This window comes from Myodes glareolus, chromosome 5, assembly GCF_982192425.1.
Source record: "Myodes glareolus chromosome 5, mMyoGla1.1, whole genome shotgun sequence".
In the NCBI taxonomy this organism is placed as follows: domain Eukaryota; kingdom Metazoa; phylum Chordata; class Mammalia; order Rodentia; family Cricetidae; genus Myodes; species Myodes glareolus.
Genome location: NC_142030.1, coordinates 72,471,829 through 72,493,799, shown reverse-complemented (window position 1 = coordinate 72,493,799; position 21,971 = coordinate 72,471,829). Strand labels below are relative to the sequence as shown.

Below are 21,971 nucleotides of genomic sequence, written 5' to 3'. Positions count from 1 at the left end.
AAGACTGCAGCATGGCCTATACGCTGTAGCTATTAAAGGATACTCAGGAAAATGAGAGGCTCTTTGGAGTCTTAGGTCATTAGATTTGGCAATGTCACCTCCGTGCACTCTCTTTGCTTATTTGCATTTTAATGATGACAGATATTAACTGCTTTATGATTTCTGTGTATATCCTCTATCCTATCAAAGAGATCTCTCCCTGACCCTGTTCTGGATTCTGAGCTTTATAACTGAGAAGAGGAGAATGAAGTTCATAATTGAGTTAATGAAACATTTTTCATTATTTACAAAAACTCATTTAGAGGTAGTGTAATTATCCTATAGGTCAAGTAAATATTACACATGGTATAAAGTTTGTATTGATTTCAAAATTTCATGTGTGTGGGTGTTTCATCTGCATGTATTTTTGTGAATCACATGTATACAGCATCCTCAGAGGGCAGAAAAAGATGTTGGATCCTTTGGGACTAGAACTACAGATGGCTGTGAGGCACCTTATTGTTGCTGGGAATTAAACCCCAGTCCTCTGCAAGAGCAAATGCCCTCAACCAATGATAATGACATCTCCAGCAGCAAGCTCAATATTTAAATAAACTTTAGAGCTTTAGTTGATAAGGCAGTAGGAGATACTCTAACTCATCACAGGAAGTATTGATGAGGCCAGGTACTGGGTGACTGACCGCTGCTTCAAGGCTCAACTGCATGGGTTTGAAACCTAGCTCTACTATGGGAGAGGAGGGCTTCTTGGTACCTTACTTTTTTTCTTTCGGAAACGAGACACATAACAGTACTTACCGAGATGCCGTTAGAGGAGGGAAACAAAGCATACCATGCAGGATCATTTTAAAGTTCATTGAACATAAACCATTACTTTCTTATTATGCTACAGGAAGAAAACATGAGAACAGACAGTAAGGGGGTGTGGTGCTTGTCTAGATGAGGAAAGAATGGAAAATGTGGGAAGATAATTCTCCTGTCTGCCCAGGTCAAAACACTCCCATGTCTGCCCCTTGGTTCATGACACCACAGACACCCAGTGGGTGTTTTCACCATGTAAGTTAAGCTCTTTTTATTAATATTTATTTACTTATGGTTTTCTGAGAAAGGATCTTGCTATGTAGCCCAGCTAGCTTAGAACTCACTTCTATGTGGACCAGCCTGGCCTCCAGCTTGTGGTGATCCTCCTGTCTCTGCCTCCTGAGTGCTGAAATTCTAGGTCTAAGCTATCAATAATGCCTGGCTTAGTAAATATTTATTAAATGGTTTATTGTAACATGAGGGCCGGCTTGTTGGGTTTTTGTTCCCGCCTGGTACCCTACAGCCGGCAAATCCCAAAGAGAAATCACACACAGGACTCCATAAGATTATAAACTGATTGGCCCATTAGGTCAGGCTACTTATTAGCTCTTATAACTTATGTTACCCCATTATTCTAATCTATGTTAGCCTTATATGGCTCCGTACCTTTCTCAGCTGGGCAAGTTACATGCTGCCTCTTCGGTGGTCTGCACAGGAGTGGCGGAGGGAGTTTCCTCCTCCCTAGCCTTATCCTATTCTCATTGCCCTGCCTCTACTTCCTGTCTGGTTGACCCGCCTATACTGCCTGCCTGGCCAATCAGCGTTTTATTAAAATATGATTGACAGAATACAGACAATTTTCCCGCATCAGTTTATGTATACTGATATTGTTTTAGAGAAAAAATAACAAAAAGTTGTTTTTTCACAATTCTTTACATGGTATAGTCTGCCGTAAAGTAACCTTTTTGCACAAATTTTTATTTTTAATCATGAGCTTTGATTCTTTGGAATGGATAATAAACTAATTCTGAGATCCTGTATCAGAAAACCATAAATAAACATACTAATAAAATGAGCTTAACTTACATGGTGACGACACCCGCTGGGTGTTTGTGGTGTCATGAACCAAGTGGTAGTCATGGGACTGTTTTGACCCTGGTAGACAGGAGAATTGTTATCCTTCTACATTGTTCATTAAAGTGTAGGAAGCAATTTTACTAGAAAATGTTGTTACTTCTTGGTCCTTGGGAAGGATTTTACTATGGAGCCTTGTGATTTAGAGTCAAATAGGCATAAATTCCACATGATACTGTGCTCTATATTTTTAGTATTCTATCTATCTATCTATCTATCTATCTATCTATCTATCTATCTATCTATCTATCTATCATCTATCTATCTATCTATCTATCTATCTATCTATCTATCTATCTACCATTTTGGGCTTTCAAGACAGGGTTTCTCTTTGTAGCTCTAGCTGTCCTGGAACTCACTCTATTACTAGACTGGTCTTGAACTCAGAGATCTGCCTCTCTCTGCTTCCTCAGTGCTGGGATTAAAGGTGTGTGCTATCACTGTCCAGTTTAAAGATTTATATTTAATTGTGTGTATGTATGTGGGGGTATATACATGTGAGCACAGATACCTGAAGAAGTCAGGAGAGGGTGCTGGAGGAACCCTGAAGCTGGAATTACAGGCTGCTGTGTGTTCTACCTGCCTCAAGTGATTGATTCATGCAGGTCATAATTGTAGACCCTTAAAATACAGAACCTGGGATTTAACCAAACTCAAATAGGTTATCATTGCTTGCCAAGAGAAATCAGCTTGCGATTTGTCTTGTTAACTGGTTATGAGGTGGTCAGGTAATAGTTAATTTTCTCCTGACTCCTGTAATTTGACCACTATAATTATTTGCTGAAAGCAAGCTAGTAGTTTTGTATAATTACTGTGTTCTAGTCAGGATTTCTATTGCTGTGATAAAACAACATGACCAAAAGCAACGTGGGGAGGAAAGGTTTGATGTCATCTTACAGCTTGTAGTTCATCACTCAGGAAAGTCAGGGAAGAAAGTCAAGGCAGGAATTTGGAGGCAGGGGCTGATGTAGAGACCATGGAAGAGTGCTGCTTACTGGCTTGCTCTTCATGGCTTGTTCAGCCTGCTTTCTTATAGAACCTAGGACCACCACCCCAGGGACAACACCACCCACAGTGGGCTGGACCTTCCCACATCAATCACTAATCAAGAAAATGCTCTCCATGCTTGCCTATGGGCCAATCTGGTCAGGGCATTTTCTCAGTTGAGGCTCCCTCTTCTCAGATGAACTCTAGTTTATGTCAAGTTCATAGAAAACTAGCCAGCACAAACTGGGTGTAACAGTTATTTCCTGCTTTTAAGCTAATCAGATTCACATCTGGAACCTCTGCTCACTTCATTTGTTCCTCTATATTGAGAAAAATACAACTTAAAACTGAATCTTTTGAGAAACTCTTTTCTAGACAAGGGCCATACCTAGGACTCAGACTTATAATACATATATCTCGATCACTGCCCAAAATTCAACACTTCGGAGTAGGCACAATGTACAGGTATATGAACAGGCATGCCACATAAACTGGAAATGATCTCAAAAGGCATAGGATAAACAGGAACCCTTGGCACCAAAACGATCTGCAAGCCCCCACAGAAGGGCTAGGAAGGCTCATAAAGGTAAAATTTGCTTATCAGTTAGTTGCACAGATAAAATCCCCCAGTCTTTAGCGGTGAGCCAATAGTCATATCTTTCCACGTGGCAGTACTTAGCTCACACCTGATGCAAAGAAAAAACTAATGAACTTTAAAAGGGCAGTGGTGTCTGAAACCACGCCTCTCCAAGTCTGAAATACCATCCTGTATCACAGTGGTATGCTGATTTTTACAAGGAGAGACTGAACACCATGTCTGAGCTTCTGTTTTGTTTTTGTTTTCTGAGGAAGGGTCTCTTTCTGTAGCTCAGTGTTGTGGAGTTCTGACCTGACATCATTACAACCATGACCATCTTAATTAAAGCAGGTGTGAGTACCCATAAGTGACCTTTCCAAGACTGGGGGTCCCTCATTGGAATGTTGGGCAGGGTCATAAGACCCTCCCCTGTGATTTGAGCTGCTCCCTCTCGCCTGCATACCTCCCCAGCTGCATGTGGTCTTGGGAGGAGTTGGTGAAAGGTTAACTCTATAGCTGGCTAAAGGAGGGCCTCTATCTATGTGGGGTTTGTAGGTCATTGCCCACGCTGGTTTGTAATGTTTCAAGCATTACAGCTGTTTGGGGGTTAGTCCTGGACTTGGAAGGAAGCCCAATAAACACACTAAGCTGGGTTTGGGTAGAATCATTCCTTTAGCATGTTACTGGTGCTCTAATATGGGTGAAGAGCTCTTTGTTCATATCTCCCCAGAAAACATGAATACAGTACCCATGCTGTTCTGGAATTCACTATGTAGCCAGCCCAGGCTGGGCTTGAACTCACGGCAATTCTCCTGTCTCAGCATTCCAAGCACTGGTATTGCAGATGTGAGCCACCACACGTGACGCAGTCTATTTTTTTTAAAAATCATAACAAATCTTCCATATATGGCTATCACTTAAAATACTAAAAGCTTTGCTTATATATTAAAAAAAACCCTGACAAAATGACCTAACTTTTCAATAATATATTTGGAAAAGAAATAGAAAAAGTACTATTTTCATGTAACTTTAAGATGAAGAAGATAGTAAAAAATATTAAGCTTCAAACATTTGAAAAATATTAGGGCTTGTTATTTACTTATTTTTAGTGTGTGTGTGTGTGTGTGTGTGTGTCCCTCAGGAGCTGGGGTTACAGGAGTTTGTGAACAACCTGCTGTGGGTGCTGGGAACCGAATTTGGGTCCTCAGGAGGCATGGTTTAAGTTCTTAACTGTTGAGCTATCTCTGCAGCCCTGTGATGTGCTTCTGTAAAAACAAAGCAAAGGGGTTGGGGAGGTAGTTCACTTGGTAAAGCAATTGCTGCACAAAAAGATGGCCTGAGTTTAAATCCTAAGTACCCATGGAAAATCTGAGCATGGTTGTAGTTTGTATCTGGTTGTGGTGTGTGCTTAGTTGTAGTGTGTAGTTGATTGTGGTGTGTGCCTGGTTGTAGTGTGTGGCTGACTGTGGTCTGTGTCTGGTTGTGGTATGTTCCTGGCTGTGGTATGTGCCTTATTGTAGTGTATAGTTGATTGTGGTGTGTGCCTGGCTGTGGTGTGTGCCTGTAATCCTAGTCCGGGGAAGATCCCTGGAGCTTGCTAGTCATTAAGTCTTGATCAGTCAGTGAGCTCAGTGTACATGTAGAGACTCTCAAAAAATTAGGTCAAGAGCAACAGAGGAAAGCACCTGGTGTCAACCTCTGGTCTGCATGTGAACAATACACACCTGTATACACACATACACACACATGAACCGCATACCCAAGCAAGCAACATATACATACAAGACTGAAAAAAAATTATGTAGGGCTTAGAGAGATGGTTCAGCAGTTAAAAGCACTAACTGCTCTTCCAGAGGACCTGATTTGGTTCTAGAACCCACATGGTGGCTCACAACCATCTGCAACTCTAGTTCCAGAGGATTCCATGCTGTCTTCTGACCTCATTGGAACAGACAAACATGCAGGCAAACACTCATCCACACAAAATAAGTGATCTTTTAAAAAAATCATGTAGATCGAAAGCTTACAAGATTTTCTGACTATATGGTGTTCTCTAAGCCCTCTTCTACCAACTGTAGATGCCTGATAGGCGAGGCTGCCCTTTCTGAGGAAAAAAAGGTAGCATGCATTTGAATAACTGCACATTTTCTCTATGTGAGAGGAGGCTCTGGAGCTCATCCAATGTCTCCACAGCAGAATCTGTGGTTCACTGAGCAGCATGCACGCCCAGAAGGGTTAGGATTCAGGACATGAAGGCTGTAGTAGCCACATGAAGTCAGCAGAACAAGGTGGTGCATAAGATTTGTAGTAGAGATTAGAACCGGGGCTATGGACACCTCCAGCTTGACTCCTCCTACTCCCACGATGGCAACTTTTCCTTTCTAGTCTATAATAATGATAAATATCAGTAACCACTACTTATTGAGCCGTTCTGAAACTTTCTACATTTTGTGCTCATACATTGTGTTATCTCCACAAAGACCCAAGAAGAAAGGTACCAGTACCAAGTCCTTTAACCCTTCCTGAAAGTGCTGTGAAAACAGCCTTATCTAGCAGATAGAGACACTAACACACAAAGGATGTTAACACTTAGCACAAGTGAACGCGATTAAATGTGTAGAGCTCGCTCTGAACCACTATCCTTGACCTCCAGGATACCTGTGTGGGAAGCTGCTGAGCAGTACTGACTTAAAACTGGGGCTAAGGGAGAACTATGCTGATGGGAGAAAATGTGGTTTTAAGCCAGGGGAGAGCAATAAGACCTGGACTTTGCTTCCGATAAAGACGATCAGAGTGAGCGTTTACGTCATGACAGCAGAGCTGGTACTGGTGACAAGGAGGCAGGAGAGAACAATCTTAATTCTGTATATGACTGTCCTGTCTGCACGTGTGCCTGTGCGACAGAGGAGGGCATCACATCCCAAGACAGATGGTTGTGAGTCACCATGTGATTGCTGGGGATTGAACTCAGGACCACCGGAAGAGCAGCCAGTGCTCTGAATGGCTGAGTCATCTCTCTGGCCCCCAACCTGAAATTCTGAAACTCTGGAGTCATGACTGAGAAGGAATCATCGGAATTCCTCGTTCCATTCTGGAGTTTGGATAAGCCAGGCAGGAAGTGGTTTGAAGAGGCAATCCACAATATTTATTGAGTACTTTGCATGACAGACCCCTTTTGGAGCCATAGAATCCCAGAACGTAAGTGTAGAAAAACATGTTGCCTTGACTTAAAGGACATAGGCTTGAGGTCACAAGAAGAAAAGTGCCCCCTAAATTCCACATTATCAACACATGGGAATCTTGAAAGAAGAACTAAATGGGAAGTCATTCCAAGAATGGCAAAATAACCATGTCCAAATTCCATTTCAGGAGTAAAGAGACCTGTAGCATTAAAGAATTTAGGGGCAACTGCTGTTCTGTGACCAGTCTTCAACAGCTGCCTCGGCCTCCCAGGGCTCTTCCTGAGCCCTACTAGCTGAAGCGAAGCCTGTCCCTTCTGTCTATATGGTTTCTCCACATTCTCCTGCCCAGCCTCTGGCACATCCAGGCAGGCCAGGCAGGAAAGTAAACATATATATTTGCATAAGTTACAAGGCCGTGCACACAAACTCTTAGCTGGTTAAAGGGCACCATGGTATAAATTGCTCTTGTTATTATTTTTAATGGGCTCTAAGTATCTAAAAATCTGTTTTATATTCTTTAAAAAAAAATCCTTCTCTCTTATTCTCCTTGGGTACTTTCCACAAATACTTTTTTATATACAACTCCAAGAGCTCTGAATTAATTTCCAGATAAAAAAATTAAAAAATTATTAATGCATAAGTTTTTAAACTAATGAATGTAAATTTTCTTCAGAGCCCATAAGTTGCCAATTAGCTAATAATTACTAATTCCACGAACGGGTTGAAATAGGACCTATTTTGAAATGCACTCTGTGAGTATATTTCCATCATGATAATGGGCTCCAGCTTGGAGATGTTAACTTTTAATACTTTTTAGGTCACACCAGATTTTTCTATTTATGATTTTGCAGAGGTTAGTGAAAAATGGACTCAACTATTGGCTAGAAATTGAGTCACAGTAGGGAGAAAAAGATGCTTATTATTCAGTGAGTCAACAAAGAATGTGTTCTGGCTGCTCATTACACACTTTAAAAATGCAGTGTTAGCTTGGAGACAAGCAAAAATGCCGAAAATGATAAACACTGAGGCCAGTATTTCCTCTCCAGCACACTGTTTCTTAGCAAGATCGCTCATGTCTTATTGAAAGGCAAAGGCTTGGAAGTCTTTAGGATTAGAACATCAGGAGGACAAAATAATAGTAGTAACAGCAAAAACTGGCTTACTGTCAAGAAGCCACTCCAAATAACTGACTTGAAAATATATCTAAAAGTCACTGAGCATTTTTATAGTGTCTTTGTTTTTAGTTTTCAAATATGAGATGATTGGTGCTGACCTTTGGCTTGTCCTGTTCTCTATGGCACAGCCAGGACCAACTCTGGGGTATTTATTTGCTTAGTTAACTTCATTAAGGCTGCCAAAGAGGATCTGGGATGGCAGCAATGCAGGATTGCAGGTTTGTAAAAGGGATAAACACCATTCAGAAATGAGCTCATGTGTTTTTACAGCACCCATATGAGCACATGAAAGGATCATATTATTTCCACTTTATAGTGAGCAAACTGAAGGACTGTGAAAACAAATACATCCGATGCCGATGGTGACGTGGACCGCACTGTGGCTGTCGCTGCCTAACGAGGTTCCAGCGTTTCGACGTTGCAGGCTACCCTTCTCCAGCACCTTTTACTTTCACTTTTAATGCCTTTCCCTTTGGGAAACTTTGTATGGGCTTTGGTAGAGAATGAAAATGTGTACAATGTTAATTTCACGAAACAAAATAATTCTTTGGATAAAAAATCCCTGCCACTGTGGAACCAGGAATTCCAATGGACTCTCTCAACCTGATCCCAAGAATGAAATGCCTAGGATTCAGATCCAGAGCCTGAGGTCATGAATGGGTAAGAGTCCAGTTAATAAATACAGAGAAATCAGAATGTATGGTATAATGGGAAAAGAGTAAGATATCAGGACCTTCCCTTTTGGGAGTATTATGAGGGAAACAGACCCATATAGTAAGACTAAGAAACTTTAATATAAATGCCAACTCCCCAGAAGAAGTTCTTTCCCAAGGTCAGGCATTCGGATAAGGTTCTCCATTCCCTTGGAAGCTTGAAGAAAGTTCCTGCTTGAAAGAGCAGTTATGGTCCTTTGTTGTGTGATGCTTTACTCTTTAGGCTTTTTTGGGGGGGGGGCTGTCACCCAGCTCCCAAATAAATCACACAGAGGCTTATTATTACTTATGAATGCCCAGTCTTAGCGTGGCTTGTTTCTTGACAGTTTTTCTTAGCTTAAATTATACCAACTACCTTTTGGCTCTGGGCTTTTTCTCTTTCTCTTTTTCTGTATACCTTTCTTTCCTTCTTACTCTGTGGCAGTTGGGTGGCTGGCCCTTGATATCCTCCTCTCCTTGTTCTCTTGCTCCTCTTTCTTCCTCAGGTCTCCTTCTATTTATCCTCTCTGCCTGCCAGCCTCGCCTATCCTTGCTCCTGCCTTGCTACTGGCATCTCTTTGTTAGGACCATCAAGTGTTTTAGACAGGCACAGTAACACAGCTTCACAGAGTAAAACAAGTGCAGCATAAACAAAAGTCACACACCTGAAAATAATATTCCCAACAGCCCTTTCGTTAACGTTTGGCTGGTGCCTATTGTCAAAGTCAAGCCCAACTTCCTCAACTCCTGACTCAAGCTACATCCCAGCCCAGGGCCCTTGTCTCCAGTTTAACCCTATGTGCAACTATGCAGTATAAAAGGCGTAATCTTTTCTCAATAAAATGTTGCTGGCAGCCAACCGGATTCACCTCCAATTGTGTCTGTCTCCTTCTTTTCCCGCCTCCACCAATTCCACACATCCTCTTTTGGACCTGAACCCCCTTGCCAAAGCAGGTCTCCAGCATAATTCCTGAGCAGCTATAGCAGAGTGGACACAGCACTGTCTTTTTTTGTTGCTGTTTGTTTGTTTTTGGTTGTTGCTGTCTTTTGGTTTTCCCAAGACAATCCAAAGACTTCTGGCTTCTGGCCCCTGGCATCTCCTTCTTTTTTTTTTTCCTTGTTCTCTTCTCTCTCTTTTGCCTAGATTTCTCCCCCTATTTAGTCTCTCTGTCTGCCAGTCCGACTTATCCCTCTTCTGCCTAGCTACTGGCTGTCAAGCTTTTAATTAGACCAATGAGGTACCTCAGGCAATCCAAGTTTTCTACATATAACAGTCCTGGCTGTCCTTGAACTCACTCTGTAGACCAGACTGACCTTGAATTCACAGAGAACCGCCTGCTTCTGCCTCCTAAGTGCTGGGATTAAAGGTGTGTGCCACCACCCACTCGCTAAAATGGTTATTTAGAAACAAGCTTGTTAACACCATTCAAATGAATACAATCCAGTGCACATGAAATTGCACTATTTAAGACACAGTACAGTGGAAGAACAGGATTGTTGCGGAATATTACTTTAACTGTGTAAAGGTGTGTTACATTTGTCTATGTTGCATTTGCTTAATTATGTAAAGATGAGTTGCATTTGTTTCACCTTGTCTGCCTACGACACCTCATTGGTCTAATAAAAAGCTGACTGGCCAATAGCTAGGCAGAAGAGGGGGAGGTGTGGCTGGCAAGCAGAGAGAATAAGTAGGAGGAGAAATCTAGGCAAAAGAGAAAGAACAGAACAAGGGAGAGAGAGAGATGTCCAGGGCCAGAAGTCAGACAGCCGCCAGTCAGTCAGCCATGAGAAGCAGTGAAACCAGGGCGTACAGAAAGAAGGAAAGGTAAAAAGTCCTGGGGCAAACCGTAGATAAAGAGAAACAGATTAAAATAAGAGCTAAGATAAGGCTGAGCATTCATAATTGATAAGTCTTTGTATCATGATTTGGGAGCTGAATGGTGGCCCAAAAAAAGAAAGCCTGGTATATAGGATAGAGGGTAACAAACTCTCTGGAAGGTTTAGCATGGTTTTGTGGGGATGGAATCTAAGCCAAGTCTTAATAGGCCATGGGTGTTGGACAAACATTGCAGGTAACAGAGGAGATACAAGAGCAAAGATAAAGAAAGGACATGGTGTGAGAATTTATTTAGTTGCTGCATGGAACTTGAAGGCAGAGGCAGATAGAATGCAGAGGAAGAATTCAGAATGTTTGCAGATGTGCATGTCTGCTTACTCTGTGGCAGTATAGAGAACAGGGTGGTAGGTGTTCCGGTGGAAGCTCCACCCAACCTCTGGCATCTATATACCCAAAGAGTCTGGAATGTTCTGGTGGAAGCTTCACCTCCACCCACTCCCCTATCTCTCCCCAAATTCTGCCTCATCTCAGAAAGTCCACCAAATATGGCTCCTCCCCAAGAGATGCTCAAGACCACTCCCACAGGGTATTTAAACTGACCCCCCCCATTAGACGCTGTTTTTTTTTTTTTTTTTTAATCTCTTTTCCTGTCTCCTCTCTGGAGCGCTGGAAAATCATCAGGGAGCAGTTTGTCCATTAAACTTGAACTTTTTCTAATTTGGTTTGATTTGGTGTGATTTGGATTGCTGCATCCGTGGAGAGACTTATGGAGGTGCAGAACCTTTTCGGTAGGGTTATCACTTAGGCTGCTGCAATGGCTCAGCAAAGAGATAATGAGATCTGGAGCGGAGCAAAAGCGGAATAAAGGCAATGATCTAAAAGATAGCAAAAATATGAATCTATGTAATTTGGCAGCTAGTTGGACACCAACTACAAAAGAAGACAAGTAACCACGGTTCTGAAATATTAAGTAATTTTACACTTGAGTTTCTGTTGGACTAGATCTAAGGGAAACTGAAGGAGACGGTAGGTCTGAGCCTCAGGTCAGATGTAAATCTAGAAATCAACTAGAGCGATAAGGTGGCTGAATCTGTGCCAGAAGTCACTGAAGAATAACCAAGAGTACAAAGGGCAGAGGGGGTAAAAGGAAACCTTCAGGAAACACCTGCACTTTTGAAAGTAGAGGAGGAGGAGTGAAGGAAGAAAGGGTATTTTGTCACCTGAATGGTCAGAGAAGATAAGATAGAATTGGTAAGGCAGTAAAACCAAGAGGTTTCTGGACAGCTGAATACTGTTGTATGAACAAATGCGAAATTCGCTGTGGCCACAGAAGCTGTACCCAAGCTCCTCGATTCTGAAGCAACCTGCTGAATTATCACAAAAGAAAGAAATGGGCTTTCGCAAGAGAAACCCACTTGTCATTTTTACCAACGGTTAGCCTGAGAATCGGTCATTGCAACGCATTACAACATCCATCCAGTCTTCACTAAACTTAAAAAAAAAAAAAATCACATGCATCCTAAACTTCTTTCCTTCCCCGGGCTTTTTAGAAAACTATGATTAATCATGCCCTTAGCTTTGCTTGCCCTCCTTCATTTTTGTGGTCCGGCTTAGTTGCTGGGACTTCTGAATCAGAGGCAGGTTGGAGTGTAACCCAGGAGTGAGATTAGTGTTTGCTAACTTCCTCAAACCTAGGTTTCCACGTGTGCAAAAGACGAACGGTGATATCTACATATTAGAGTCGAAAAGACTGCGCTAAAAAAAAAAAAAAAAAGTAAAGTCCTCACATGGTTCTGTCGTCAAAGGTTCCATTCATTTCACTGCGTTTTTTTTTTGTTGTTGTTGTTATTGTTGCTGTTTTTGTTTTTGTTGTTTATTTCCCCGAGGGCAGAAGACTATTCTTACTGTTCTTCAAGGAACAGGGTACAGACCTGGGAACAAGTCTCATTCTGTCAGCGCTCAAGAAAATGTCTTCAAGAAGAGAAGGGCAAATCACTGACGACTCCTAGGGATTGTACAGCCCACCTGTGACGGCTGGCCAAGGGGACAGCGGAACTCAGAACGCCAGGAACCTGCGTGGCCTTTACACAACCGGACTACAAGTCCCAGAAGGCAGCGCGCCACTAGGCAGACATTTAGCAAGGCGCCTGCGCCTGGGGCTGTAGGAGAGGCTATGGAAGCGGTGCACTTTGGGACTAGTAGTCCCCAAGTGACAACTCCTGGGGTCGGAGGTGGGTCGAAGGGACAGCTCCTTGCCCAGTCCCGCCTTTTGGCCACGTCCCGCTTCTCCTGGCCAATGCCCCGTTCTGTCGCTGTGACCGGCCCCTCTCCGAGGTTGTTTCCATTGGTCCTGAGGCTATCCCCCTGTTGCTCTACCCGGAAGTAGCCTTGGGGAGGCGGTTTCCTAGACTACGACACCGGAAAGCTGGGGGCGGCGCTCTGGGCCGTGGAGGGCGGAGGGTGGTGGCAGCGCTGGCGCTGGGGACCGGCTCGGTGGCTTCGGCAAACACTTTGGCGCCGGCGGCCGCCTGCCTCACTCCGCAGCCCGCCCTCGACACGGCTCGCAGCCTCCTCGCCGCCGGCAGCCCGCGATGTGGCCCACCGTGCGGGTGTAGCAGCTGCGCGTGCGCGGAACCGCGGGGCCATGAGCGAAGCCGGCGGCGGTCGGGGCTGTGGGTGCCGGGTCCCCCAGCGAGCGCCATGGAGCCTGGTGGCAGCGACGGCCGCCTTCTGCCTGGTGTTGGCCACGTCCGTGTGCACGGCGAGGGCCGCGCCCATGAGTAGGGAAGAGAAACAGAAGCTTGGGTAAGGGTGCGTGGCTGTCCTGGTGGGTTTCCTGGCGCGGCTGCCAGCAGTCGAGGTGCCTGTCATTGCGCCCCCGGCGCGCGGTGGACTTTTCCTGTGGTGACTGGAACAGCTGCTGAGGCCGGAGGACCTCGGTGCGGTGGACAGGGTCCAAGAGGACGGGAGCTGATCCCCACGACGTGACCTCGGGGGCTGTCGGGTGTCTCCCGGGTCGCCCCAGACATATGCCGTGTTGTGTCAACGCCACTGCCATGTCAGGGGCTGGTGGAGGGGCTACCGCCTGGGTTGCGGAGTTCTGGGGGCGCCTTTTGCCGGAGGAGGGTTAGAGTTCTCGCCCCACTGAGCTCCCAGCGGGAAAATGGTGCGCTGTTTGCACCTGTTAAAGGAAAAGGGGCGTTCACTGGAACTTGCACTTTCCCGAGTTCTCTATCTCCTTGCTGTCTTTTCTTTCCTACAAGCAGTTGGAGCTGGCGATTTGATGTTATTCAAAGGCCTCGATTGCGTGTACCCCCTTAGAGTAGTCTCATGAATCTTAAAAGTGTTACAAAACTCTATTTATAGCATTTAATTCAGTAATTCTAATACATCCCAAGTGGCACAGATGAATAAGAACAAAGTGGAGAATCTGTAGGAATTGGCAACACCGTGAACAGTTAAATGAGAAAAGAGGAAGTGCGTGCGGGCCAGTAGTGCGAAGAGTTGTGAGAGATGCATATTAAAGCAGTGAGCTGGATGGGTTTTGCTTGTCTAGTTAACAAGCACAAAACGCCAGGATGCAGCCCTGGTCAACGAAGATGTGGAAACACTTGACAGGAATGTAAATTCGTGTGATTTTTTTTTTTTTTTGACACCAACTCCTGAATTTTAAGTCGTGCTTGTCCTTTGACTCATTTGTTTCCCTGGGGATCTACCCTACAGAAATAAAAGCACTGTTAGAGATAAGTGTGGAAAGGGGTGCATTTGGAAAGAACAGACCGGTTCCTGGGAGGGAAATGGTTGATAAATACGCTGTTTTGGTCTATATTATGGAATAATGTTCATACATTTAGAAAGAGTTCTGTAATTAGAAGGCTATCTAGAATCTATTCCCAAGATAATAGTTTAAAACAAAACAAAACAAAACCCTAAAGCAAATTGTTGGATAATATATAAATAGTAGCCATACCATTTTATAAGAAAAAAATTACCCAAATTTAGAAAAAATAAAAGGTAACTTATCCCATAATGTTAGAATGAAACGGAAGTGGAGCCATTAGGTTCTGATATATATGCTTCTTTCTTTCGATCATTGCAAAAGAGCTGTATTAATTTTTTAATAAAAGAGCAGTAAAAATCAGGAAAAGAGGATGAAGTATCAGCTATCTGGACAAAGTTACCAAAGAGTTCCAGTTCTTGCTTTTTTTCTTTGTAAGTTTAATGTATTATCTGGTGACATTTTAATGGCTTCCCCACTCTGTTGGCACTCAGCCGTCTCTAAAACTGTTATTACTGTTATTACGTCACAAGGTGGATGCTATCTCCATTGTGCAAATGAAGAAATTGAGATTCAAGGTTACCTTGTTCAGAGTCGCGAAGCTGGTAATAGGTGGAGTCAGATTTTTGTTGTGTTTTTGTATTTACCTATGTCTGACCTCATAGCTTCATTGTATGCACAGTGCTTACTTCCTTAAGATATGGGGGGTATTAATTCTAGTATGGCTGCAAATATTGTATTTGACTTTTTTATTAGAAATTTTATGAGTCATTGGACAGTCTAGACAAATCAGTGAACACCAGGTTCAGTGAGAGATCCTGTCTAAAAAAATAAGGTATAGTGTGTGTGTGTGTGTGGGGTGTGAGTGTGAGTGTGGGTGTGTGTTTGTGCACTCCCATGTGCGTGTCACATACACTGGAATTGTTGGGAACAGTTGTTTGCAGTTATGTACCAGATATGTTATCTTATTTTTCTTGGAAGTTTTTCAGGATAGGAGATTTTGCTAATATTTTTGATTCTCAGCTGGTATAGATCAATGATGCAGTTACTACTGGTATTGGGAGGCAGTGTGACTTTAGGAAAGAATTGCTTGAGAGAAATTATTTAAGAATGAAAAACAATTTTAAATGGGGGGGTCAGATTTCCAATACACCCTATACAGTTGTTAAATAGATAGAACACTGTAGAAACTTTTTAGCCGTGCCATTCTATAGTTATGCCCACTTTGAAGTTTATGTCATGGAACTTGCTGATTGTGTGTTTCAATGGTGCAAGCGTGTTCTTCATTTGCAATCATAATTTACCCATAATCTGGAAAATTCATAGCTCTCAAAGTTGAGTTAGCAAGTTAGTTTTCTACTTGCGATGCACTTCTAGTCTCTAGTTTTCCCAGTGACAGGAAATTTCCCTTCTTGATAGGAACCGGTTATCGTACTTCAGGGAAGAGAGAGTTTGCGCATCCCACTTTTAGGTTGGTGTTCACAGGTTTTGTGGGGTCCTGCCTTGCTGCTGTTGAAGCGATCGTTATCATTTGTAAGATGAGTATCTAGAGGGATTCCATAAGATACTCCTTAATTTTCTGAAATTCCCTGGATCTGTGTAAACTTAGGATGTCTTAACATAGCAGTAGGGAGATCTCTTTATTTTATTACATTTGCGTATGTGCCATGGCATTTGGAGTCAGAACAGCGCGCAGGACTCAATCCTCTCCTTCTATCAAGTGGGTTCTTGGGATCAAACTGAGATTGTCAGGCTCTGTGGCAAGTGCCTTTGCCCACTGAAGGCTCTTGCCAGCTAAGGTCTTGTTTTTAATGAGTAGGTGTTTTAAAATAGTTATAAAAAGTTGTCAGGACCATTTAGATTTAGGTCACAAAATGAAGTGTTCTTAACCTTGCTGGTCATGATAACCAGGGTCAGGTATTAGAGCTTTTCTGCCTGCTGGCTTTATTATTATCAACATTTTGTAATTTCTGAATTGTTCTGAAAATTATAAGATAGTATAATAGGAAGGAAAACAAATATAGCCATTTTCTTCTTCTTTTTCTAGTCCTGATTTTAGTAAGTTGAACTTTGGGAAGAGAAGAGCTAGGAACCCCTTGTCTCATCTCGCTGTTTTCCTCTGCTGATGATTGGATTCAGTCCTGGCTGGCTCTCAACATTAGCTTTTGTAACAGCACTCGGGTCCTGGTCGTGAGAATGCATCATTGTGAGACTCGCGGGGTCTGCCGGAGTGAACCTGGTTCGGGTGCCTGACTCCTCCACTTTAAACAACAGTATTGGAGCTCAGAGAAACAGATTCTGTTCTCTTCTCTTTCCTCTCTCCCTTCTCTGCTACCTCCCTCTGCCCAGGCTGATCTTAAACTTGCGATTCTGTAGTCCTAGCTTCCTGAAAGCTAGAAGTCTCCCTTTGAGCTTTCAAGTTTTTGTTTTTGAAGTGAATTCTACTTTTTGAGAGTGTTTTTAAGAGAACAGTACTCCAGAAAGTGTTTCTTTTGGAAATGAGACATAGTATGTGCTTAAACTGGGCATTCGTGGTTTTACTCAGTACAATGGGAAAGGCACAGGCTTGAGAAAATATTAGTTCATATTAGTATAACACACTCCACCCCCTTAGCACACTATATAAAACAAACAATAAATGGTACTAATAATTGTTGCTTGGAGGAGTTATCTAGAAACATCTCTCTCCAAGAATAGGCTACATAATCACATTAAATATCTGTAATGTTCTTTTCAAAACCAGCTTTTCTTCTCTGCCATTATGACATGGGTCATTCAATAGTTTTCTTAGAAAAAAAAAACCCAGCAATTTTCTGTAAATTACTAGGACTAGGGGTAGTAAAGGTCTGGCCCCACCCCTTGTGCTGAGGTAATAAAGACTTCTTACTCTGTGGTTCCCTTCTAACTAAAGTTTTATTTTTTTTATTAGTGTGCTTTCATGAAGGAAAATTGTGTTCCTGAAGTACAGTTGATAGAATATACGTAACTTTTCTCCCTCTCTGTTTTTTCACAATTAGGAATCAAGTCCTGGAAATGTTTGATCACGCTTTCGGCAACTATATGGTGAGTACGAAGCTCATCTGTACATACCATCTGTAGGAGCTGACTGTACACAGCGGGGAGGTTTGAAACTTCAATTACCAATGCCTGTTTTTAAAGAAAGCTTTTAAAAAGCAGGCCAAATGTAAGCTAGCAGAGTATTCCTGGTGGTGATTGTTAGGGAATCAATTCATTCAACAGGTAAGAAATGGAAACCAGATCATACAACTTTGTATTTAAGCAGTTTACTTAGGTGCTGGCAGCAATTGAAAGTGTGCGTAGGTGAGCAGGGAAAAGATGTTGTCTCTGGGTTTACGGGATGTCCTTTAAGAAAAACTGCATTGCTCTACAAACCTATGAAACAAACCATTACATAAGAGATACTCTCACCCAGCTTCTGTCCAGATGGTACTGTGTGGATTCTGAATTGAGTGCATCTACCTTTCCGCTGATCTGTTGTCTTGGAGTGTTTCAGAGGTGCTGAAAGATGAAGTAGCAGCTTCCACTGCAAAGGGCAAAAGATTCTAGGGATCTAGTGCACAAAAAGGAAGAGAAAATAGGAAGCAGATTTTAAGAGTTAAAGTTTTGCATATAAATTTTTGTAATTTTGTGAAGAGTTTAATCAATTTCTTCTCATCTCCTTGTTTTTACATTTAAAACATGCCAGAAGATCTTCTTTTAAGATTATAGACTAAATATACTTAGCAAAATTTGGCAGAGAGCTAACTTAATTATTTTTAAGATACTTTTCACCTGATTCAGTGAATCCATGTTCATTTATATAGGGAAGATACATTATATATCTATATCATTAGTCCCCTCTTTATATATTTTTGTATTTTATATTTACATGTCTGTGTGAGTGTATGCCATGTGTGGGTATTTGCAGAGGCCAGAAGAACGTTCAAACCCTAGGAGCAGGAGTTAGAGACGGGGTTGTGAGACATCAAACTGGGTACTAGGAAGAAGAACCAGGTCTTCTGGAAGAGCAGAAGTGCTTGTAAGCACTCGGTTATCGTTTAAACATGTCTCATATTTGATAGCCCTTTTTTTTCTTTTATTAGTGCTTGCTTTAGAGTGAAGTTTGACTTTCCAGTGTTTCTAGACTGTGATGGTTATGAAGTATTGGATGTAAACTTTGAAAACATGATTTTAAACTTAATGTGACCATAGCTATTCCTTTAGTGTTTCTTTCAAAATCCGTTACTACTTGTTAGTTTTGTTTAATTTAGCAAGTCTAGGCTAGTGGTATAGAGATAATCAGATGAACCCCTTACAAGACTCGCAAGTTGTAGCCAGCTCATACAAGTAAACTTTTGATTCCAGAGTTGAGCAAAATGATAAACAGCTAGATGGATTTGCCACATTTTGCTCTAAATAAAGTCCTCTCTTTAAAAGTTTTCTTTATTTGCTGTGTGTGTATTTGTGTGTATGTGCTCCTGTGTATGCACGAAGGACAGAGGTTGGCACAGGAAGATACCCATATCTTCCTCAGTCACTGTGCACCTTACGTTTTTGAGACAGGGTCTTCTCACTGATCCTGAAGCTCACAGCTTGGCTAGACTGGCAACTCAAGGGGTCCTCCTGTCTCTGCTTCTCCAGTGCTGAGATAGGCATGAATGGCCATTTGTGGGTTCTGGGGAATCTGAACTTATCTCTTCATGCTTGTGGGGTGAGCACTCTAATGAGGTACTTAGGTACGTCTCTTTATAAAGTATGGTATCTTTAATAGTTTATCCCTTTTAGGTAAATAGCAGAAAGCCCTCACAAGCTTTCTGACCTTATTACTAATATGACATAACTGGGTAATAGTGCTATTAGTAGCTATATATATATATATATATATATATATTGAAATGAGAGGAATTTCAAGTATGTAGGTTTTAGGGTTGGATGACTTAGATGTCAAATTCTATGTTGGCTTTTGTTCACGTAAATCCTTAACTGATCAGTTAACTCCTTTGAGTCAGGTCTTGTGAAATGAGAACAATTGCAAAGGATTATTGTAGCTTTTTTTAAAAAAAACAGAGACTTTTTATTTTTAATTTTTAATAAAGTCAGGTTTTATGTCTTATGCTTAGCATAGTACTTCAACACCTAAGTGCTTACTTATTAAATATCTTTTAAAGAATGAAATTGAATTCTTGTGAAAATGAAATCAAATGTTTTTGCATTTGATTATTTTGATACATCTTGCCTTTTAAACTAAATAAACAAAATTAATAAACTTCTTTTAGAATTGAAAGTTCTGGAGGATTTAGGATATGTGAACTTCTTGTATTGGCCAGCTGTGCTCCTCGATAGGCTTTAATAATGGAGGAAGATGTCCTCGCTTCTCACTGGTTGTTGGCAGTGCTCTTCCTCACCCTGCTCTACAGCTACAGCAGTTCTTGGACCTTCTTGGCTCCCACGGGAAGGAAATGGCATTTTACAAAAATGGACATTATAGTGTAGTTGTGACCACAGACTTGGGACCCGGAAGAGGATACCCTGAGGAGGTTCTGTCACTTACCAGCCTGGAAGAAGGGAGGGCTAACCTGATCTCTGAGCCTGTCAGTCCTTTCCCTGCCTTACAGTGTTGTGCAGGCATGACTGTCGTCATTTTATACAGATGGCCTAGTTAGAACTAGTGTCTGGCAAGTAGAAAGCAGTGTGTGTAACTGCTACTGATAATTATCACTTATTGTCAGAGATGGAAATTTCTCTTGTAAACTGAATGTAGTATCACATACCTCTAGTCCCAGGACTTGAAAGGCAGAGGCAGGAGGATTACAACAAGTTCCAGCGCAGCCTGATCTATATATCAAGTTTTAGGCCAAACAGAACTAAGACCCTGTTTCAAAAAACAAAACAAAACAGAAACCAGAAAGGAAGAAATTTCTCTCCTAAAAATTCATGTAGATTTGAATGCCATATGTGTTTCTAGGTTGAACAGAGAACTTCCTGAGAACTCACACGTCCTTCATTGTCTGGGCATGCCCTCATCAAGCTTAGTTTTCTATCTGCTAATGAAATACAAGATTCTCTGTGTTATTTCTTGATAGAATGTCTTGCTAGCTTCAGGTAGATTATTACATTTCTGCCATCCTTGGAGAGTTACCCTGAGAGACTTCCTGATTCTGTTATTGGCATAGCTATTGATAGTATAATGATCATTTGACAAATCTTAGTCCCATCAGACAGTGGTTTATTCTCAGTGAATTAGTTGCACAGATGGCTTTCTCTTTTCCCTAAATCACATGGAATTTGATGTTTATTTTGGCAATTGTTGCATAATCTTACTTAACCCTAGACTGTAGTCACTCTGTGGCTTCTAGAAACAGGTTTTGCATATCTGTGCTCAACTGAGTTTCTAAATTAATGCAGATGATACAATGATATGTATCAGGGCCACCCTTGAGAACCTGGGGACGATGGTGATGATGGTTATGATTATGATATTTGTCTCCCAGTGTTTATCCTGGCTTCTCTGGGCAATCAAATTGTTGTTAGCAAAAAGTGTACTTTTTTTTAGACCCCCTAAGTATTACAGATAAAATTGGAAAGAATTGGAAAGTATCATTTCCTTCGACTAGTAAAATCCTTCTAATACTATAATTGCTTTCAGTTTAATTCTGAAATCAATATAGTCTTTTTGTTTGTTTGCTTTGAGACAGTCTCCATATGTGGTACAGAATGACCTTGAGCTCACCATGTAGCACAGGCTGACCTCAAACTTGTGATCTTCCTGCATCAGCCTCTCAAGTGCTGGGATTCCAGCTGGCACCATCACACCCAGCTGACTGGTTTGCTATTTTTAAATGTAGTCACTTTGGACCTCCAGATTTACGTCCATCTACTTAGTATTGCCCCCCCCCCACTTAAAAATTTATTTCACAGCACGCAATTTACCACTTTAGTCATTTTTAGGAATGCAGTTCTGTGGCATTTGTCACTAGAATGTCATCTTTCCTATCTGAAAATACACGAGATTTTTCTTTTTAATCGTTTATTCATTAAAAAGAGTAATCTAGAAACAAAATGTTTTAGGAAGGGTGCTAGGTCATCTGGTAAGTGTGATTTTGAGTTTAGAACAAACTGCCAGACTTTTCATTTTGCATTTCCCACTAGCAATGTATGCGCTCAGTTACTACACATCCTCTCAAGACGGGTGTTCTCCAGTCTTTTAATTTTAGCCGTTCCAGTGGGTGTGCGGTAGTGTTTCACTGTGACTAATGCTGTTGAAAAGCTTCCCATGCATTTGTTTTATGCTCGTGTATCTTTTTGGGTGAAGCATCTGTTACAATTTTCCTTTTCATTTTAGAATCAAGTCTTTTGTCCTGTTATTGCTGAGTTGTAAAAATTATTTTATAACCTAGATGGGTCACCTTTATCATGTTTTATGGATTTTTTACAGTCTGTACTTTTAATTTTAATTTTTCTTTCTTTTGAATTTTAATTTTTCTAACATTGATGTTAGAAATAATTTAAAATGTGACCAATTATGATTTAATCTTTTACTTTAAAAAAGATTTATACTTTTATAGTTTCCTAAAAATATTTTCCTAGTCCATGTTTACGACACTTTTCTTTTTTTGTTTCTAGATGTTTTCATAACTTTAGTTTATTGACTTAGACTTAAGACTCATTTTGAGTTAATTTTGCATAGATGAGATAAAGGTGTGAGTATCTAGTTATTTAGCACCATTGTTGCGAAGAATGGCTTGTCCCTGCTCACTTACTTCGACGCCTGTGTGTGTAAGGAAATGCTTTCACCAGGTAGGTAGGTGGAT

General features: G+C 41.6%; 1 protein-coding gene across 2 annotated transcripts in view; it reads left to right on the top strand.

The window, feature by feature from the left end:
- The first annotated feature begins 12,842 nt into the window (after nucleotides 1–12,842).
- The window catches only part of Edem3 (ER degradation enhancing alpha-mannosidase like protein 3), a 61,947-nt gene continuing 52,818 nt past the window's right edge, over nucleotides 12,843–21,971 (top strand). Inside the window, exons 1-2 of one of the 2 annotated variants that reach the window (XM_048431061.3) lie at nucleotides 12,843–13,187; nucleotides 17,178–17,223. In XM_048431061.3, the coding sequence (XP_048287018.2) occupies nucleotides 13,027–13,187; nucleotides 17,178–17,223 (207 nt within the window). In that variant the 5' untranslated portion in view covers nucleotides 12,843–13,026. The remainder of the gene's footprint in view (nucleotides 13,188–17,177; nucleotides 17,224–21,971) is intronic. The other variant, XM_048431060.3, reaches the window with a different exon arrangement.